This window comes from Sorex fumeus, unplaced genomic scaffold, assembly GCF_029834395.1.
Source record: "Sorex fumeus unplaced genomic scaffold, SorFum_2.1 ptg000055l, whole genome shotgun sequence".
NCBI lineage: Eukaryota > Metazoa > Chordata > Mammalia > Eulipotyphla > Soricidae > Sorex > Sorex fumeus.
This window is the reverse complement of record NW_026606112.1, coordinates 3899425-3921844: the sequence shown is the minus strand read 5'-3', so window position 1 is coordinate 3921844 and position 22420 is coordinate 3899425. Positions and strand designations below refer to the sequence as shown.

Genomic DNA, 22420 nt, shown 5'->3' with positions numbered 1-22420 from the left:
AGGAATAAACTGAGTCATATATGTAATTCCAAATTTTTTTATAGCCATTGGTAAAAAAGGTAAAAGTAAGCAAGTGAAGCATTTTAATATAGTTTAACTATCTTTTATTTAAACCCAACGGGCTGGAGAGATAGTATAGCAGGAAAGGAGTTTGCCTTGCATGTGACTCACCTGGGTTTGATCCCCAGCATTCTAAATGGTCCCCCTGTGCCCTACTAGGAGTGATCCCTGAGCACAGGACAAGGACTAAGCCCTGAACACTTCCAGGTATGACCCAAAAACCAAAAAGAAAAGAAAGTAATTTTTCAAGCTTTATCCAAGCATAATGTGAGCTGGAGCGATAGCACAGCGGTAGGGTGTTTGCCTTGCACGCAGCCAACATGGCCGACTCGAGTTCGATTCCTCCGCCCCTCTCGGAGAGCCCGGCAAGCTACCGAGAGTATCTCGCATGCATGGCAGAGCCTGGCAAGCTACCCGTGACGTACTCAATATGCCAAACACAATAACAACAAGTCTCATGATGGAGACATTACTGGGCCCGCTCGAGCAAATCGTTGAACAACGGGAGGACCGTGGACCGTGACTTCATCCAAGAATAATCACACAGAATGAGGAACATCTCCATTCATTATAAGAATGTAAGGCACGAGGAATATATATATGAAGATTTCATTCAGGCAGTATAACTAAAGATTTAAACACTACACATGCAATACCAAAAAAAAAGTTTGTTTTATAAAAGAAAAAAATTAAAACATGATAATGAAATGCAAAAGTCTTCATTTAGTCTAAAAGGCTTTTTGAAACTAAATCATGACATATAATCCTTTTCCATAAGAAGCTCTAATCTCCAAATAAAAATATGAAATTTAAAAATATATACATATAAAATTTTAGGTTATAAATTGTACTTACTTATTTTTGGTTTTAAGGCCCCATCTCAGCAGTGCTCTGTGCTCAGGGGACCATGCAGTGCCAAGGCATCCAGTCAGGCCTTCATGCATGCAAAATGTGTGCTCAACATATCTGACCCAAATTTTGTTTTTAAGCTGATTACTACAAGTATTTCATTGACCCTGACACTGATAAAATATTTAATTTTCATTGTGTCTGTTTATTCGTAAATATTAAAAAGTCATAGCTTTAGGGGCTGGAGTGATAGTACATCAGGTAGGCTAACTCCAGTTAGATCCCTGCATCCCATATGGTGCCTGAGCCACACCGGGAGTGACCCTGAATGCAGAGCCTGGAGTTAGCCCTGAGCACCACTAGAAGTAATTCCTGAGTACAAAGTCAGGAGTAAACCCTGAGCAAGCCCCCCACCCCCCCACCTCAAAAAAAAAAAAAACAACCCTTACAAGTCTGAGATGCAAGGCTGGGTCTCTGGCTGAGAGCAAGTCCTGTGGGTAAGGAAGCCCAGGTCTAGGCTGTGCCTGTGTACTGGGAGCCCTGACCAGTGGGGAAAGATCAAGGCTCTCAGCACACTCAGCAGCCTCAGGGCGTCACTGGGAAGCCTCCTCACCACACCTCTGGTCATGCCCTAACCCTCTCACTGGCCTCTCCACCTCCTCCTCTCGGCTCTGGGAAGGGGGCCTATTTGCAAATGAACCTGAGCAGGTATTCAGCAACAGAACAAAAAGGTTCAGGAGTTCTAGGAACTGCTCCAAGCAGAAGACAGCACCTCGGCTCACAAGGCTCTCACTCTGCCAGCGAGCACAGTTTCACCAAGTCAGCATGCGCGCCTCCTCCCACATCCCCGCTGGCCCCCGCAGGGCTTCTCTCTATCCACAACCACAGGAGGACTCAGCACTGGAAGAAAGACGGACTCACTGAGCTGGAGCCCTGGGTCAGACGGGTAGAAGGGAAGAAGGAAACCAAGGTCAGGTCCAGGGAGGACTTTGACTCCAGCCTCCAGTTCCATCCACAGCACAACAGACTTCCTGCTTGCATTCCCCCATTACTGGCCAGTTATCCCTCCCTCGACCCTCTATCAGAGTCTCAAGCGATGGCCAATGCTCCCCTAGCTTTGCTTGAACCACAAATTCCACTTATGTGCAAACTGTCTGGTATGTGAATTCTACTGCGAAAAAGCTGTTGTTGGGCAGAAGAGCTTGACAAGCAGAGCAGAGCCCCATGCGGTCCTACCAGGAGAGGCCCCTGAGCTGGGCTGCAAACAGCTCCCCAAGACTAATGTGGCCCAAAAATAACAACCACTGTCACTCAAAAAATCTAAAAAAGGAGGACACACGTCCACCATCTTCCAACCTGCTGGGTTGCTGTTAATGCTTTCTTTACCAAACAACTGTGTAGAGCAATAAAAGCAGCATGCTAGGGACCAGAGTGATAGCATAGCGGGTAGGGTGTTTGCCTTGCATGCGGCCGACCCGGGTTCAATCCCCGGCATCCCATATGGTCCTCCAAGCAATTCCTGAGGGCAGGAGTAATTCCTGAGCAGAGTCAGGAATAACCCCTGAGCATCACTGAGTATAACCCAAAAAGCAAAAAAAAAAAAAAAAAACCAGCATGCTCACGACATGAACTCTGCAATTATCCTAACAAATCAAAACTCTGCAATTCATCTCACAAATTCCTGATAAATCAGTCCCTGACTATTACTCATTTTGTTTGTTTTTTAGTACACACAAGCAGAGCTCAGGGCTTACCCCTGGCTCTGTGCTCAGGGGGTCGTATGTGATACCAGGAATCAAATCCAGTCAGCTGCATGCCAAGGCACAAGGCAAGGGCTCCTTACTTGCTGTGTTATCTCTCAGTTTTTATTTTTCTTTAGTGAAACAAAGTAGCTTTTAATTGAGGGAAACTTGCTTAGAAAGTTATGAGAGGAAAAAGAGGGGAAATGTGTCCAAGAGAGAACACAGGCTTCTCTGCGGGGGAAATAAGCCTGCGAAGAAACACAGAGGCCAGCAAGCAAGAAAGGTACGTGTTCAAGAGAGAACCCGGGCTTGAAGAGCAAGACCCATCGCACTTTTTAGAACTCTTCCATTACTTTAACTGCCTCAACCTCCCCAGTGATGGCTTCTCTCCTTGTCATCCCACCCTGACAGTCATCCGGAAATACTACCTATACCATTCCACGGCTGGTCAGAAACTTGAGTGGTTCCTCTGGCTTGTGATAAACTTAAATTCAGGGGCCTTGCTCCCCAGCCACTGCTAACCTGTCTTCATCGACCTCCTCAACCAAACCAGCCTTGGACAACCAGCCTGCAAGAGTCCTGTCACCCACTTCCCAGGACACCGCCCCATCCATTTGACTGGCAGTTGCCAGAGTCTATCAAACTTCGCCCGGCTGCAGTCTCAGATAATTCTCACAGTACTGGGAGGGTTTCATTCCTGCTGCTTTTCTCAGCACTTACTAGTTGGGACATGAAAGGTACTCATGTGTCTACTCTAGGAACTGCAAATGATTAAAATCATTCTGTGGCCTTTACCCTATCTCTTCAAAACATCTATTTATTTTACCACTAATACAAAAGTGAGTGCTAAACATAATGGTGAAAAAAATCATGCAGTATCTCAAGCATTGCTCATAGGAACCAGTTCAACAGGCTCTTGAGGTTTGAAGATGAAGAGAGCAGACCTATTATGGTCTCCTTGGGAACTGAGCAGTGCTAGGAAAAATAAAAAGAGCTTATAAACAATTCCCATGCTAAGATGACAATGTAATTCAGAGATCCTCACCATCAAAGAACACCCCCTGTGCTACAATTATTTACAATATCATAAAACTCCAGGCTTAGTGTACAATTATTTACAAACATTTACAAAAGTCCTGTTTCCCAACCAGTCAAAATAAGAAGGAATAAATATAAGTACAAAAGCAATCAGAGGGCTAGAGTGATAGCACAGTGGGTAGGGCGTTAGCCTTACACGAGGCCAACCCAGGTTCGATTCCCAGCATCCCATATGGTCCCCCGGCACTATCAGGAGTAATTCCTGAGTGCATGAGCCAGGAGTAACCTCTGAGCACTGCCGGGTATGACCCAAAAAGAGAGAAAAAAAAAAAGAAAAAGCAAAATCAATTTTCTTAAAAGCTAAGAATAAGTTACCACAGAATACAAGAAATTAAGGTTACATCTGTACAGAATTATAAATCATAAATATGAATAATTAAGTATTTACACTTATTATAATCCTGATATGCAAGATTTTTTTAACATACATTAGAAAGTCTAAAATCAGTCCTACAGTATTTTAATAAATGAACTGAAAATTTCAAATAAAATGATTCAACATAAAGCTTTTTTAATTTCAAGGGCCAATTCCCCTGTAACTAGTCCTAACCCACAGAAAATGCCAATGATGTTTAATTTCCCTGATAATATATTTCCATAAAGGCAATCTAATTTGGAGAGGAAGACACCAACACAAAGTACAAGAAAACAACACAAGCTGTTTCTCTCTGAAACCTGAAACAAGGTCCTTGAATCCTTACCTGTTTCTGAAATGTATGTAACAGGATCCCGCCGGAGAGTTTTACCAGGCTTAGCAGACAATGGCAATTTTTCTGCTTGCTTTTTGGCATTTTTACCCTGCACAGTCTCCTCTGAATCTGAATCTGTACATTACAGAAAAACAAAGCTTTAAAAGAAAAACACAACAGTGTGTTTGAAGAGGTCACTGTTAAACCAATTCCCCAAGGTCCTTTTCCAATCACTTCTCTTTAATGAATTCCCACAGTTTACACCCAGTATTAAACCACTGGGCTGGAGAGATAGCACAGCGGTAGGGCGTTTGCCTTGCACGCAGCCAACATGGCCGACCCGAGTTCAATTCCTCCGCCCCTCTCGGAGAGCCCGGCAAGCTACCGAGAGTATCTCACCCGCACGGCAGAGCCTGGCAAGCTACCTGTGACGTATTCAATATGCCAAACACAGTAACAAGTCTCACGATGGAGAAGTTACTGGGCCAGCTCGAGCAAATCAATGAACAACAGGAGGACCGTGACCGTGACTGTGATTATACCAGTCTTACTTTTTTTTTATTCCTAATTAACAAAAGACCACAATCTAAGTGGCTTGAAACAACACAAAAATAGACTGTCCTCATCAGACTCTGTAGGTCAGAAATCCAATCCAAAGCACAGGGGCACCAGGCCGTGGCCGTACACGCTGATGAAGTTCAGATCCTGCTGGCTGCCATCCCCAACCTCCTGGTTCTGCTCACAACCCAAAACACACGCGGCATCTCGAGAGCACCCGAGCAGTAATGTGCAGGCCTTACAGAGCCCCAGCCAGGAGCTGCAGTCTCAGGACTGCACATCTCGGGGAGCAACACACAGAAGCACAAGCACCCAGATGAAAAGGCGCAGGCCTCAGTTGTCACAATATTAGCAAGGATCAAGGAAAGGAGGGAGTGAATTTTAAAAACTCTATTTCAAAAAAGCCAATGAGGTTTGGGGGGAAGGTGGAGGCTGATGGCAAGAAGTAGAAGACAGAAGTAAGGGAGGACGGGAAGGGGTGAGGAGCCTCGGTGCATGGGTGGTGGAGAGGGCAGGTACAGTGAGAGCAGGAGATCCAAACCACAACAACCAAATTTTTTAATGTGGCTATCAAATAAGAGGGCTGGTGGGTGTGGGTGGGAGGGAACCAGGGGACACGGGTGGGGGAAAGTGACACTGGTGGTAGGACTGGTACTGGGACACAGTTTGCCTACAACTCAACTAGGGAGAACTATACATCATGGCATCTTAATAAGAAAACACTTTCTTCTGAGCCGACACCGGTCTCCCTGGTCCCGCAGGTGGAGCTCCTCTCTGGATCCTCCGATAGTCATTTGTAGAACTATCAGCGCAGCAAGAAAGCTAAGCCCCTTTCATCTACACCCCTGGGGACAGCCAGGCTCTCTCAGTCTATCTCAACTCCTCTGCCCTGCCTTGTAACCTTAACTCACCCAGACTGTGGGGGGTGGGGGGGTGCTCCCTATTTTCAGGTTAGTAACCTTGAATCTGACTGGCAGCCTTACAACACAACCTACAGGTTGAATTTCCCTCAGCAGATGATCTTCTCCAGAGAAACAAAACCTAGAATGTTTTGAATGCTGCCATTATTCCCACGCCCCTCCCTTTGGTTGCTGTTTGCAATGTGTGGGGGAAACCTCCTCAGAAGATACACTACCTGAATCATAGATGATCCTCTTTTTCTTATTTGGTTGCTTCTGTTTAGCATCATCTTCTTTACAAGTATTTACCTATAAATATCACAGTATAAGATTAGAGCAGGCCAGAGACACACAGACACTTGCCACCTTTTCCTCAGAAGACCTGAGCTCAGTGACTCTCAACCAGGAGATATTCTGCCCCCCCAGAAGTGTGTTTACTTGCAAAAACTGAAGAGCAGGGAGTGATCGGCAGGGAAGATTTACTGGCACCCAAGGGTTCTCCAGGCTTACAATAAACATCCTGCAAAGCATCAAACAGCCCTCCACAGCCAGGGATTACTCAGCCCAAAGTGTTAATAATGTGTTGACTAGGCTAACAAGTAAGCCAGAATAAATGCATCGGCTGGCGAAGAATCGCAGCAGAAAGTTGTAATATTCAGTCCTCTATGCAACAGTAACCAATGTATTAAAAAGGAGGGGGGGTGAGGCTAGTAGGGAAACTGGGGGCATTGGTGGTGGGAAATGTACACCAGTGAAGGGATGGGTTTGGGAACATTATATGACTGAAACCTAATCTGAACAACTTGGCAATTCTGTATCTCACTGTGATTCAATTTAAAACACTTTTTTAATTTTTTAAAAAATAATAAAATTAGTAATTTTATTATTTTATTATATTATTATATTATTTTATTATATTAGTAAAAGTAATTTTATTATTTTAAAATTACGGGGCTGGAGCGATAGCACAGCGGGTAGGGCGTTTGCCTTGCACGCAGCCAACATGGCCGACCCGAGTTCGATTCCTCCGCCCCTCTCGGAGAGCCTGGCAAGCTACCGAGAGTATTCGATATGCCAGACACAGTAACAACAAAGTCTCCAATGGAGACGTTACTGGGCCCGCTCGAGCAAATCGATGATCAACGGGAGGGCCTTTACTTTACTTTTAATAAAATTAGGGGCTGGAGAGATAGCACAGCAGGTAGGGCGTTTGCCTTGCACGCGGCCGACCCGGGTTTGATTCCCAGCATCCCATATGGTCCCCTGAGCACCGCCAAAGGTAACTCCTGAGTGCATGAGCCAGGAGTAGCCCCTGAGCATCACCAGGTGTGACCCAAAAAGCCAAAAACAAATTAAATAAATAAATAAATAAAATTAAAAATCCATTTAATTGGGAAAAAAAGGAGAAAGGGATACCATATAAAAGGCGATGCTGCCTAAAAACGAGAGATGAAAAGGCTACGAATTGAGTTCACCAGTACACGATGTCTGTCGAAATGCTAAATAAACCAAAGCAGAAAGTTTTTATTTTTTCAGCTATGTATCATACTGATAACACTGTGAAAGGTACTGCCAATGTTTTGTAGTTAGACAACATATTTTTAACATAGCCAAATTCTCCTAAAAAGTGCCCAAAAAAGAAACAAAAGCAGGTAATCAGTAAGGGAGAGGGGGTGGAGCAATAATACAGTGGGGAGGGCAACTGCCTTGCACGAGGCCAGCCCAGGTTCGATCCTCAGCACCCCCCATCGTCAAGTCCTGCCAGGAGTGAGTCCTGAATGCAGAGCCAGGAGTAACCCGACCGTTGCTGGGTGTGGCCATAAAAAAGAAGTTAAAACAAACCAAAAAATCAATACGGGAGAATTGTTTCAATACATTACTGTAAAATGGAGGCACAATTAAGAAAAGTTATCAGCATAACTTTTATCAGCAGTTATATAACCGTTATATAACATATCATAACAGTTATCAGCACACTAAAGGGCTAAGGGACAGTTAAAAACTACTATAATAATTCAAAAAGAGAGGGAAAAGCGGGTGTCTCAGAAGGAAAAGCCGCAGACGGGAAGCACCCATCTCTGCCCGGAAGCTAAGTCCCCATCTGTCCCTTGAGCAACCTTGCTACGGTGAGAGGAATGGCCCCCAGACCTCAGTGCTTCCCAACACAGCAGCTAAGAGTGATGCACAGCAGAAGGGTGCGCGCCCTGAAAGCGGCTTTCAATCCCAGGCATCTCATATAGAGCCCCAGGCCAGGGTGATCAGGTGTGACCCAATGCTCCCCACCCCTCAAGGAAAATAAATATCAAAGTTTTTCTTCTTTCAGGACTGGAGTGATAGCACAGCAGGTAGGGGGTTTGCCTTGCATGCGGCCAACCCGGGTTCAAGTCCCAGCATCCCATATGGTCCCCCGAGCACCACCAAGAGTAATTCCTGAGTGCAGAGCCAAGAGTAACCCCTGTGCATCGCTGGGTGTGACCCAAAAAGCAAAACAAAGTTTTTCGTCTTTCTCAATAAAAGTTCTAGGCAGCATTTACGAGGCTCCCAGTACACCAACAGGGAGCTGGGCCCATGGGCCTTCTACGCACAGCCACGCTGCAGCTGGGAAACCAACCTTGCCTTCCTTTTTGCCTCTCTTGGCTTTCGGGGTGTCTTCGATACCCTTTGTTTTCTCATTCTTCTTCACTGCTTCGCTCACAATCTTCTTGCTACTTGGTATAACCCCAAAGAATTTTCGAATATCCTAAAAGGAAAAAGGGAGCTTCATAAGGAACAGAAACACCATGCAATTCTGATTCCAGTTGTAAAAATGGACATTTCTGCACACACGTTGGTGTGCCCAGAGCCCTTTCTTCATAGTGAGACACATCAAGTGTGAGGCCGCATTCCCCATGCACAAGTAACTGCTAAAACCACAGGAAGATGTGAAGGGAAAAAAAATCAACACTCTCCTGCCTATCATGCAAACACACACATACACACACACACACACACACACAAACACAGACACACACGAATGTATATACATATATATGTGTGTATATATATATGTATGTATATTTGTGGCTAAGCAATAACCAAATCAGATAAATGAGGAACCAGGACATGTTCAAGTTGTTTTACTTAATATATATACATATATATGTATATATATATACACAAATATATATAAATATAAATATATGTATAATATATATTTATATATACATATAAATATATACATATATACAAATACATATATACATATATATGTATATATATATATATTTGTGGCTAAGCAATAACCAAATCAGATAAATGAGGAACCAGGACATGTTCAAGTTGTTTTACTTAAAAAAAAAAAATTAAAGAGCACCCTAATTGTATGACTCTTAAAAATTTCCTGTGAAAAAGCCCACAATTTCATCCTCGGAAAAATCACATTCTAAGAAATGCTGCCGATGGCACGGAGCCCTCGGCCAGGAAGCGGAGGCATGAACATCAGAGATCAAATGAACTTGGACATGGGGCTGGTGAGGGGGGCCCAAAGGCTGAAGCATGTGTCCTACACACAGAAGCCTCAGGTGCAATCAGCAGCTCTGAGTGGTCCCTGAGCACCGCCAGGAGTGGCCCTGGGGCCCCCAGCACTGCCCAAGCGGTACTGAATTGCCAGCAGCCCCACACAGCCAAGCCCGAGAGGTGGCCCTGCAGCCTCCTGAGCTTGGCTTGGGAGGATCTCCCAGAAAAAGAAACTGGCAATAAAGAAAGCCACAGTGGAGACTCACAAACGAATCTCCGAAGAGCAACACACCACAGAGATGCCTCCGGATCCCTAAATCACCATCCAGTTAAAAAATTTAACTCCAGCTCTAGCATCCTATTTAAAATTTTAGAATTCATGGAATACTATGCAGCTGTTAGGAGAGATGAAGTCATGAAATTTGCTTATAAATGGACAGACATGGAGAATATCATGCTAAGTGAAATGAGTCAGAGAGGGACAGACATAGAAGGACTGCACTCATTTGTGAAGTATGAAACAACATATCATGAAGCTGACACCTAAGGACAGTAGATACACGGGCCAGGAAGATTGCTCCATAGCTGGAAGCCTGCCTCATGAGCAAAGGGGAGAAGGCAGCTGGAATAGAGAAGGGATCACTAAGTAAATGATGCCTGGAGGAACCGGTCGGGATGGGAGATGTGTGCTGAAAGTAGATAATGAACCAAACATGATAACCTCTCAGTGTCTGTACTGCAAACCATAATGCCCCAAAGTAGAGAGAGTATGGGGAATACTGTCTGCCATGGAGGCAGGGGGAGGGTGGGAAAGGGGGGTTATACCAGGGATATTGGTGGTGGGGAATGTGCACTGGTGGAGGGATGGGTGTTTGATCACTGTGTGATTGTAACCCAAACATGAAAGCTTATAACTATCTCACGGTGATTCAATAAAATTTAAATAAATAAATAAATAAAATTTTAGACTTCAAGGAGCACACGGACCACAACATCTCATATTTTATGTCACTGATATACAAAGAGTAGCACACCACATTTGATGGGGTATAAGGTACAAGACAACCAATCTTGAGATGTACATGCATATATAATAGATAGCTATATAGCACACAAAGGCTTAAACTAATAACATTTTTTATAAAGTAGTTCATAATATTTGATTACATTTAATATTCGAACATCAATCCCACCACCATTACACCTTCCCACCACATTTCGGATGTTTCCATCCCGAATCCCAAACCCTGCTCCAAAACAGAACCAAAATAATTTATTTTGTATTGTTTGTTATAAAAAACAGCTGAAAATGCTCCCAAAAAGTTTCCTTAGAGGAGAGAGTATAAAATGATCTCTTATAAAGGGGCTTAATGGCTCCAAGATGAGATACAACAATTTTCACACATTTTCTTCTAACGAAATCTTTGGATCATTTTTAGTCAATTATTCATAACAAGCAATACAAAATAAATTATTTAGCATCTGCCTGTGAGGAAGGCTTGGGTGGCGGTGAGAAAATTCTAAATAATGGTGGTGGGAAGGTGGGACTGGCATTGAAATATTGAACATAATCATGTATCGTGAACAACTTCATGAAAATAAAATTTTAAAAATAAAAAAAAATTTAAATTTTAAAAAAAGAAAGCCACAATGTTTGGTAAAGCCTGTGTGTGAGGTTGAGTTACTTAATTGCTTCAGAAAGTGAAAGTTTCACATTGGAGTTTCACTCTTAAAATTACCAAGTTTTTTCAAGCAACGGTGCCATTGTTGGAGGGGTGGAGGGTTTGGGGTGTGAGGTTTGGGGACTCAATGGTTATTGATGTGGAGAGGGACACACCCAGCTGTGTTCGGGAACTACTTTCAGCTCAGTGCTTGGAGGGCATTCCTGGCAGGAGTTGAGAGAACATGAGACCATCACACATGCATAGCAAATGATCTTCCACTGTCCAGAGTGGTGATTTCTGGGTTTTGGTGTTTTTTTTGTTTGTTTGTTTTGAGACGGGTTAGGTCACAAGGTACACTTCTTAGGAGGTACTCTTGGCTCTCATACAGGAATTACTCCTGGCCGTGCTTGGGGACCACACAAGATGCCAGGGACTGAACCCAGGTCGGCTTCTCTCCCCAAGTGCCCATACCTTCAAAGTCTCAAGACAGCAGCAGAGTTAAGTTGCAGCGGCCTGCTCTTCTTCAAGAATCCACAAAACATCTGATGTCAAAATTCGGCAAAACTAAGAACATTTCCCTCACCCTCCAGGGCTGCCTCCCCACTGAGCTGCCATTCCCACACAGAAACCCAGAGGGAAGGACACAGCTTGGCCTGCATTTACGGAGTGTGACTTGCGCCCCTCTTCAACAAACGACATTCTCCCTTCATGTTCCAAGTCTGCCAAGACTTCATGAAATGCAGAAGAGCAGGTCTGGTGGCTGATTATAGTCTCCAATAATGGATCTCAATATCATGCTTACAATTCTGGCTGAGTGTGTGAGTAGGAAAAGGAACACATCTCAAAATGTACTTTCATAACCTTGGCAAAGGGAAGGCCTTTCCTAAGCAAAACACTGAAACTAGAAATCACCCATAAAAAACAAGCGAGATCTGTTTTTAAACCTAAAAGATGCTATATACAAATAGTGAAGCCAATAACTTGGAAATCACTGTGATATGTCATATAAAAAAAAATTCATGGCTGGAGCTATAGCTCAGCGGGTAGGGCATTTGCCTTGCACGCGGCTAACCCGGGTTCAATTCCCAGCATCCCATGTGGTCCCCTGAGCATCACCAGGAGTAATTCCTGAGTGCAGAGCCAGGAGTAACCCCTGTGTATTGCCGGTTGTGACACAAAAAGCAAAAAAACAAAAACAAAAAAAAGTTTCTACAAGTCTGTAAAAGACAAACCATTGAAGGGCCAGGGATGTGGCCCAGGGATACAGCAGCTGCTTTCCACAGGTGAAGGGGGGGCGGGGGGGGGGGGGAGAGAAGGGGAGAAAGGAAGAGGGAAAGAGGGAAGGAAGGAAGGGAGAGAGGGAGGGAGGGAGGGGGAAGGGAGGGAGGGAGCTGAGTGAGTCAACAGTGAATAAAAGCTGCTAGGAGGCAAATAATAAGAGGCCCAAATCTGCAGATAATGGAAGCACTAGAGTAGAGCAATAGTACAGTGGGTAGTGCAGGCACTTGCCTTGCACATGGCTGATCTGGGTTCAAGCCCGAGCATCCCACAGAGTCACCCACGCACTGCAAAAAGTGATTCCTAAGCACAGAGCTAGGAGTAACACCTGAGCATTACCAGGTATGGCCCAAAAGTCAAAAAAAAAAAAAATGAATAGATAAAACCTTTTTCTTAAAGCTTAAAGAATTTTGATTAATGACCACATTCATCAAGGGTTTAGGGAAACATACTCAAACATGTAACACAACTAGGAAAAGTAAAACTTGGGGGCCAGGGACATAGCTCAAGTGGCTGAGCAAATGTCTTGCATGCCAAGATCCTGAATTCCATCCCTGGTACCCCATGGCACCCCTGGCACTGCCAGGTATGAGCTCCCCAACTAACAACAAAAAGATGTGGCACAACCTCAGTGCAGGGCAACCCAGCAGTACTTACCAAAATGGCAGATGGACCAGCCCCTGTGATTTCAGTTCTAAATGGTGGGGCCCAGAGAGGGAGCTGAGCAGGCATGAGACAGAAGGGTCAACCTCAGCATCGCCTCACATGTGCTGTGGCCTGGGGGGCACTGCCATTGGATCTTATGAGTCAGCATGAGCTCAAAAGCATGCTGCCATTGGGGCTGGAGTGATAGCACGGGGGTAGGGCATTTGCCTTGCACACAGCTGACCCGGGTTCAATTCTCAGCATCCCATATGGTCCCCCGAGCACCACCAGGAGTAATCCCCGAGTGCATGAGCCAGAAGTAACCCTTGAGCAACACCAGATGTGACCCAAAAAGCAAAAAAAAAAAAAAAGCATGCTGCCATGAGTGAGAAAAGAAAGAAAGAAAGAAAGAAAGAAAGAAAGAAAGAAAGAAAGAGAGAGAGAGAAAGACAGAGAGAAAAAACTGTCTGTCTGAACACCACGATCAACCTGCCAACTGTGTAGCCCACCTCCAGTGTATATACAAGCAGGGAAGTGAGTCCTGGGCATCACCATAACCACAGCAAACAAAGCCCCAGACTCCCAGACTCCTCCAGGTGTTACCTAAACAAGTCAGCTCAAACATGGTATCAACAACAAAATGTGTACAAACCACCTAAGGGCTGAGCATTGAAACTCAAGGCTGGAAAGCATAAGGTCCCAGGATCAATCCCCAGCACCACAGGGCCCTAAGGATGCAAACCACCCACTCCCCTGCTGGGAAGGCCCAACACAAAGAAAACAAATGCAAAGCTGAATGAAATCAAAACCACAATGCAGAAAAGACATCTCCACTCGGCTGTAAGAAAAGATGAAATCACACAATTTGTTGATACGTGGATGGTTCTGGAGAGTACCACACTGAGTGAAAAAGAGTCAGAGGAGAGGTACAAAGAATGATCTCACAAACGTGCAGGATATAAACAGAAGGGGGATCATAAATAATGCCGAAAAGCATTAGAAACAAAGATGGGAACTGGTTCCTCAGGAGAAAGCCTCCAATGGGGGCGGGGCAGAGGGAAGGTGGAGACAGGTCAGGGAAAGGACCTCTGTGACGAAGACATGAGGAACGTGGTCACTCTGGACAAGGACTGGGCTCCGAAAGGAAGTGAAGTGATATGCATGATACCCTCTCAAAAACAGTATAGTAAACCATCGTGCCTAAAGAAAAAAAGACAAAAGTGCCTGCCATAGAGGCAAGCTGGGGGAAGGAAACTGGGAACCCTGGCGGAGAAATGTGGACACTGGTGAAGGGATGGTTACGGGAACATGGTAGGTCTGAAACTCAATCAAGAGTAACTTGTAACTTTGTAATTCACTGAAATTCAATGGGAAGCAAAAGGAAACAAAAATTGTCTGTCCTTAGGGAGCCCACATTTGACGTCATACTCCAGGTCTGTAAGAAACAAAGTAAAACTGAAATAAAGCCCAGCGAGAGAAAAGAAATAAGGAGAGATTATTTTGTTCCCTCAGTCACCCTGGGATACAGCTACCTGGGGAACGGCAATCAAGATGGTGCAAAAAGACCCGTTTCCATCCTCGACTGGACTGAGCAAGATGTGTAAAGTCATGCGTCATATTACCTCTAGACTATTCTTTTGATTTTACTGGCTTGGGGCCACAGCCAGTAGTGCTCAGGGTTTACTCCTGGCATTGCTCCGTATGTGATACCAGGTGTACAAGGTGCCTGTGTGCAAGACAAATGCCCAACCCACGGTACCATCTCTCTGGACTCTCGTATTTTGGTCTCTAGACTCTCTTTCCGTATTTTGGGTCTGTTTGTTTGGGGCACCACTGGTGATGCTCAAGGATTACTCCTGGCTCTGCACTCAGGTATCATTCCTGGCAGTGCTCAGCAGACCATATGGAAAGCCACGTGCAAAGCAAGCACCTTACTATACTGTACTATCTCTCTGGACCCCTCTTTTCACATTTTGGTGGGGCCATATAATCTGTTGGTTGAGCTTATCAGTAATGGAAAGAATTAAAGCTGTTCAGTTATATATTAAAGTAAATATATATCAGCTTTTGTACTTTGACCTCTCAATTTAAGATAATTGTGATACATGATGTGTGAGTTTAGGAATATTCACTATATATTTTTTTCTCATCTCCAACTGCTGACAGGTTTAAAGCTGACACTTTGGAACTTTCTTGGTGCCTGCCAATCACATTTCTGTATTGGCCAAGTCTGGTGGTTTATCTCCACATATGCATATTAAATCTCCCTGGGCTGCCTAATGCCCCCCTTCTAACAGTGTTGTAGAAATGTCAGTTACACCTCTGGAAAATGCAAGGTGCAGAGGGTTTTGTTTGGAGGGTCTTTCTTTTACTTATTACTTGGGGGTTGAAGGGGCATATTAGCATGCTCAGAGACCGTGCCAGTAATCAAACCTGGGCCACTACAAAGCACAAGCTCCAGTCTGTTACAAATTCTCTGTCGATACCTGTTGAGATCTCTGTTGAGATCTCTGTTGAGATATCTGTTGCGATATCTCTCTGGTTCCTTTTTTGCCTTCATTTTTCATTTCAGTATCGGGGAGGGGATACAGTGCTCATAATCAGGGAACCACTGAGCAGTGTCAGAGAGCACACCTGTGCCATCCGCACACTCAGTCAACCAAACGTATCTCTACGGCCCTACTTATATACTTAGCAGTATTTTACATTTCAGAACTTCCTACAGAACATTTCGTTGGCATCTCAATTTTCTTGCCTGAGAATTAAGGTTAAAAACTTCATCGGAGGCGAAAGATAGTATAGTGGGTAGGCAGCTGGCCTTGCATGCAGCAGACCTGTGTTCAATCCTAAATACCCTATGCAGTCTCCCAGACTCTGCAGGAGCGATCCCTGAATACAGAACCAGGAATAAGCCCTGAGCACCACTGGGTGTGCCCTCCCCCATTAAATAAATAAACAAAAAACCTTCATTAGGGTAGGGAGAGACAGTAAAAGGTTTAAGGCAAAGGCCCTGCACGCTGCCAACCCCAGTTTGATTCCCAGCACTGCAAGGTCCTTTGCACACTGCTGGGTGAGGCTGTGGAGGTGCCCTTGTATGCTGCTGATGCACCCCAGAGGCCTGGAAGCATCACCAGTGTGGACCAGGTAACTCCAGTACTGTGCCACCCTTACCCCAAACCTAGAAACAAAGTATCACTGGCCTTCATGATGGGGATACAGATTAAATGAAAGTGTCTCACAACAGCTGAAATCCTTGCTTGGCACAGAGTAAATTTTGTGTAAGGGTCTGTTTAATAAGTTAAAGAAACCCTAAATCAGGCAGTGTTAGAAAAAGGTTAGCAGCATTTGAGACAGGTTGGATGCCATGATTTGATGGAGGTCAGAATGAAGAGGAAAAAGAATGCATTTCTAATTTTTGATAAATGGTGGTAGTGTATGTTGAAGTGAGAAATAAAGAGGGGGAAAAAATGGAGGAATACCGGCCTACTTGTGGTTCTTAAAAATTGGGGGGCACTTTGGGGATATTTGGACAGAGAAATATCTGGCAGGCTACTGACACCATGGATTATGGAGTTTAGGAGTCTGGAGTAAAGAAAGGGCTTAGATAGAATCCGCATATGGGGGGAGAGAGGGAACCTGAAATTGCAACAGGTCTGAGTTCCTGCAGAATCCATGTGTGAATCAGAAGTCTTATTTCTTTGAGTAGGTTCCTCCCAACAGCTCTGGTTAGCAGTGCTCCAAGGTCACTTGGTAGTGCTCTGAGGACCTTGTGGTGCCAGGGATCAAAACCAGGGTTGCTAACATGCAAAGCGTATATACTCTTAACATTTCAAAACACATCCCTAGACTCAAAACCTGTGCTCTGAAAACTGCGATATTATTTATCACTGTCACTATCACACTGTCCTCCCGTTGTTCATTGATTTGCTCGAGCTGGCCCAGTAACGTCTCCATTTTGAGACTTGTTACTGTGTTTGGCATATCGAATACGTCACGGGGAGCTTGCCAGGCTTTGCTGTGTGGGCGAGATACTCTCGGTAGCTTGCCGGGCTCTCCAAGAGGGGCGGAGGAATCGAACTCGGGTCGGCCATGTTGGCTGCGTGCAAGGCAAACGCCCTACCACTGTGCTATTGCTCCAGCCCAACATTATCTGAAGAAAAAGTATCTAAATAATTTATGGAAACGTTTATGGGTCAGAAGTTTTAGAAGTGTTAACATGACAGTATTACCCAAAATGGTCCACAGATTCAAAAATAATACCAGCAGGTTTTGTGCTGATACCAACATTTACCTGAAAATTCAAGGAACCCTGATTAGGTAAAATATCAAGCAGGTAACATGATATTAAAGGGGCTAAGTGCTAGAGGGCATGTTCTGCATGGCAGATGTCCCAGGTTCAATCCTGGGCACGACATGGTTACTCGAGCACCACTGAAGTGATCACCAACCCAGTAGCAGCCCCTGAGCACTGCTGAGTGTGGCCCAAAATGCAAACGAAAATCTTGGGAAAAAACAAAGTTGGAGACTCACACTTTACAAGTTCAAAACTCACCACAAAGCAACCATCATAAAAGCTACCAGTGTTTTACTGGCACCAGAACAGACACAGACATCAATGGTACAGAAGTGAGTCTGAAAAAACCCTTCAGACTCAGAAGCAACTAAATTTTGGCAAGAGAATCTAAAGAATTTAATGGGAAAATAATGGTTTGCAAATGGCGCAAATGACTCAATATTCACATTCCAAAGAATAATCGTTTCCCATTGCAGCAGAAACTAACCCAAAATGGATCAGTCCCAAAAGAAAGAGCTAAAATTATTTTTAGACTTTTAGGAGAAAACACAGGCATAAATCTCCTCAACACTGGAGTAGGCCGGGATGTCTTTACCTACAACCAAAAGCTCTGACGAAGTTAAATGAGACTTAAGTGATGAGAAAAAGAAGTCAAGCAAGGATCTGGAGGTTGACTATTCCAAGGAAATGGCAGGAATGGAAGCTGAAACAGAATCAGCTTGATACTCACATTTAGACATATTAAGACACATTAAGAACGTGATAAGGAGAAAAAAGTGCAGAGAAGTAGGGGGGAGCTTTATAGGCCACATGCTGGTACACATAACCAAAGCCCCTCTGCAGAAGGATGAAGGCTCCATTCATGAGAGTGAGGGTTCAGAGTAAGCTGCCACATGGGAGGGATATCCTGGAGTGGAGCCAAGTAGTGGGTCTGATCCTACCTAGGGTGTTCACATGAAGTGACCTGCCCTTCCAAAAGGCTAGTCCTTCACTCTCACATGCATTTGACTCAACCTTATGTTGTTTTTTAACAAATAATTTTAGCAACCAATGAATTAGATATGGTGGCTTTTAAAAAACAACATCTCAGGGCCAGGGAGATAGCTCAAGAGGGTCAGAACTGGAGAGATAACACACAGTGAACAGAGTTTGTCTTCAACATGGCCAAGTCGGCTTTGATCCCTGGCTCTCCATATGGTTCCCTGACCACCAGCAGGAGTGATTCCGGAGTGTAGAGCCAGGAGAAACCTCTGAGCACCACCAGGTGTGGCCCAAAAACAAAAAAATTTCAATTACAAAAACAGGGTGATGTGAAATTGAAGAGTACAGCTGGTAGGACACTTGCCCTGAACATAGCCAACCCAGGTTTAATCCCTGGCATCCCATATGGTCCCCAAGCATTGCCAGAAATTATTTCTGAGTGCAAAGCCAGAAGTAACCCCTGAGCATCAATGGGCCTGGACCCAAAACAAAACAAAACCAAAAACACCCACGAAATTCAAGAGTCCATCTTTCTCCCACATATAAAATACCTAGCTCTGGAGATAACAAATATTATAAGTTCTGTGTATCTTTCCAGAGATTTCAAGTAAATATGTGCAGATTCTTATCTTAGAAGTAGGGATTGCATCCAAAGAATCAAGAGGCCCAGGGCCTGGAGCACAGTGGCTAGAGTGCTTGCCTTACATGCAGCTGAACCAGGTTCAATCCCCAGCACCCCATATGGCCCCCCAAGCCCACCAGGAGTGATACTTGACTGCAGAGTCAGCAGTAAAGCCTTGAACATGGCTAGGTGTGACCCAAAAACAAAATAATAAAAAACAAGAGTCCTGGGACGATGGATGCATGCTGCTCCAATACTGAGGGGCCAATAATCCCCAGGTCACACTGGCAGTACTCCAGGGGGTTCTCAACCATGGGGGTTACCTTGTGGTGCTAGGGTTATTCCTGGTTTATTACCAGAATGGGTACATTCAAGGCATGTGCCTTAACTCCTGTTCTATCTCTCCCACCCTCTTTTTCTACATACTGTTCTGCCTTTCTTCTCACCGAATTTTCTTGACATCCCATCAAGGCAGAGTTTTCCTTTTTTTTTTTTAATTTAAAAGAATGATCGCTTAGTATTGCATTCAGTGGGATTGGTATTTCATTCCCTTATCAATAACATTGAATCGGAATAGGTAAGTTCCTGGAGCAAGGTTTCTGGAAGGGCTTCAGAAGATGCAAGAATCCCGTAGGATGACAGGCAGTTACCCAAACATCATGGTGGGCAGGAAATTTACATACCACTTACCACATTACCAAAGGGAAGTGAGAACCAAACTTAGGGCCTGCAACCCCATAGCAAGCCCAAGTGTCCAATAAACATCAGAATGGAATTCTGATTCAGGTTTTCACCAACTTTTGTGCTATAGACTTAAATACCAACATAACCCAAAATTATACACTTTGTACACCATTAATTTAACAGCAAAACTGACCAATTCAAGACTACTTCCTTTCTGACAAGTTTGGAGTTTTTTTCATTTGCACCATGAACAAAAAAGGAGTACTAAAGAAAAAAAGTATGTAAGTACTTAAATGTTTCCGCAATGAGCATTCAAGCCCTGGTTCATGTTACTGACAAACTTAGAAATCTATGAAGCCTCCAATACTCGTGTGCCATTGGCAGCTTCATAGCTGTGCACACCTGCCCAAAACAGACAGATGATTCTTTCATGGAGGCAGAATGCAGTGATCAGAAAAAGTTTGAGGTTCTAATTCTACTTCATTACAAGTTGTTGGGCAAAGTGTTTCCACTCTAGAAGACTCCTATGGCCATGCGTACAACTGGATCTCTGTGAGGCCTAATGTGAACACATATCCAAAAGAAAACAGCTTACATAATTCTTCTCAAGGAGATACTAGGGACCAGGTAGGTGGCCAGTATTATTAGTTTATCCTTGCTTGAGAAGAAACACCAAAGGCAACAAGGGTGGCATAAAATCTCCTCCCATAAAATCTGGAACCCAACTTGGCATTGCATCCAATGGCAATGGCACTGCATACAATAAAGAATGAGTTGATGTGTTTAATCATCCAAAATCTCCTGCCTTAACTAAAAACCTAAACTACCCTTTAAATGGGAATATTTCATTTTACCTATTACTGTACCAGCCTGGATGTTTTGAAGGCTGCGTAATCACCCTCCTCTCAACTTAAAGTCTGTGCAGAATTCTATAGTGAGGTTGGCAAGTAGTTGTCAAGTGTCTTAACATGAGCTGATACAACAAGCGATGACAGCTGTCAAATGTTATCACATCTGCCTCTCGTCCGTCCGTGGTGTTTATCTGCTGCAGGATAACTAAGGGGTCATTCCTCCGCTGTTCACAAACACATCTGCACGTCCTCGCTAGGACACAGCTCTCGGACCCCAAAGGTGGTGGTGGTGGGGGGGGACCCGCGACAACGCGGCCACCGGGCCCCGGAAGCGCGTGACGTTCTTCTCCCCCCGCGGTTCCACGCCGGAAATCAAATGCTTCGGGCCGAATTCAAACCCACGTTCCGCGCAACGCGCGGCCCAGGAACGCGGGCTTGCGTGCTGCGCGGGGCGCCCCCCAGGGCCCGCGTCTTCCTCCCCTCCCTCGTCCTCGCACCCCCCCGTACCCTTCCCCCCATGAAGAAATTTAAAAAATAATAATTTTTTAAAAAAGTGCCAAAGCGCCACGGCAGCAGCGGTCCCCCGGCCGGCGCCCGAGCCGCCAGCCGCGTCAGCCCGCGCGGAAAGTGGCCCCCGCGCCGGGCCCGGCCACGCCCGTCGCCCCGGCCGCGGCGCTGCAGGCTCCCCCGCCCGCCCCCCGCCGCCGCTCACCATCGCAGCCCGCGGGGCCCCGGCGCCGGGCTGGTGGACCGGCCGGCGAGGTGAATCCGTTAGCGGAGGTCGGCATCCATTGGCGCCAACAACTTCTCCCGCGAAGTGCAGGGAGGCGGAGAGGCGCGCGGCGCGCGCTGATGACGTCACGCGCCGACCCACTTCACCCCCCCGCCGCCCGCGCGCCCGGACTTCCGGGCGGCGTTTCCGAGGCGCGCGCGCGAGAGTGCGGGTGGGCGTCTCGGACTGACGCTTCTCCCAGGGCGCGCGCGGGATGGCCCCCTCCGAGACCGGCCTGGACACGCAGTGTCTTAGCGGTGGTCGTTGTTTCCTTGTCGCTATTTGATCCGCAGCTTTGGGTTTGCGCCGCCCAGGAAGTGGGCTTTGAAACCCACCAGGCCAAAGCACAAGCTATTATTGCAGAATTTAAAAAAAAAACAAAACACGGGGACTGGAGCGATAGCACAGTGGGGAGGGTGTTTGCCTTGACGCGGACGGCCTAGGTTCGATTCCTAGCGCATCCCATATGGTCCCCCGAGCACACCCCCCCCCCCCCAGGAGTGATTCCTTGAGGGCATGAGCCAGGAGTAACCCCTGTGCATCCCCGGGTGTGACCCAAAAAGAAAAAAAGGGAAAAAAAGGGAGAGAATAGGGACGCCAGAGTAGTGGTATAATGGGTAGGGAGTTTGCCTGTTTGGCTTGCACACAGCCCACCTAGGTTCAATCTCTGCCACCCTATATGGGACCCAGAGCCCACGGGAGTGCAGAGCCAGGAACAAGCCCTGAGCACCGCAGGGTGTGGGTGTGTGTTTGGGGGGGAGGGGGACCGGGAAGGTATCAAGCCATTGCCACCAACTCACGCTTTATATATGAAAAAAGGATGAAGCCTGAAGAAGTAATTATGTGCAGAATTACCAGCCCTGCTCGGCTAATAAATCCCTCAGCGGTGAAACTTGCGTGAACTGAACTAAGGTGCCTCTTGGGGGAAAAATAAGATATATTTGAATAAATGAGCCACTGAATTAAGGAATGGAATGTGACATTTGCACGCAATTTTAAAGAGAAAGCATGAGACCCTTAAAGTATAGGGAGGGGGTATGGTGCTGCAGACAGAGACAGGTCAACCTGTACCAGCGGGACAAATACATCAGCAGCCTCATGGTGCCTTCTGGCTTCCTGACACCCCAAAAATTGCCACTGTGCCTTTGGCCACAACCCAACAACTTGGGAACAAGTTTACCAAGAACTTAAGTGGCCAAAAGTTAGGTATGTGGGAACCATGCCCCCACCACAAACCAC

At 45.5% G+C, this 22420-nt stretch overlaps 1 protein-coding gene across 2 annotated transcripts in view; it reads right to left on the bottom strand.

Annotated features, from left to right (window-relative positions):
- RFC1 (replication factor C subunit 1) overlaps nucleotides 1-21240 on the bottom strand; it is a 61396-nt gene extending 40156 nt beyond the window's left edge. For both annotated transcript variants that reach the window (XM_056125614.1, XM_056125615.1), the window contains exons 1-4: nucleotides 21122-21240; nucleotides 8507-8635; nucleotides 6132-6204; nucleotides 4451-4573 (exon numbers count right to left, since the gene is read on the bottom strand). In XM_056125614.1, the coding sequence (XP_055981589.1) occupies nucleotides 4451-4573; nucleotides 6132-6204; nucleotides 8507-8635; nucleotides 21122-21124 (328 nt within the window). In that variant the 5' untranslated portion in view covers nucleotides 21125-21240. The remainder of the gene's footprint in view (nucleotides 1-4450; nucleotides 4574-6131; nucleotides 6205-8506; nucleotides 8636-21121) is intronic.
- Nucleotides 21241-22420: the final 1180 nt, after the last annotated feature.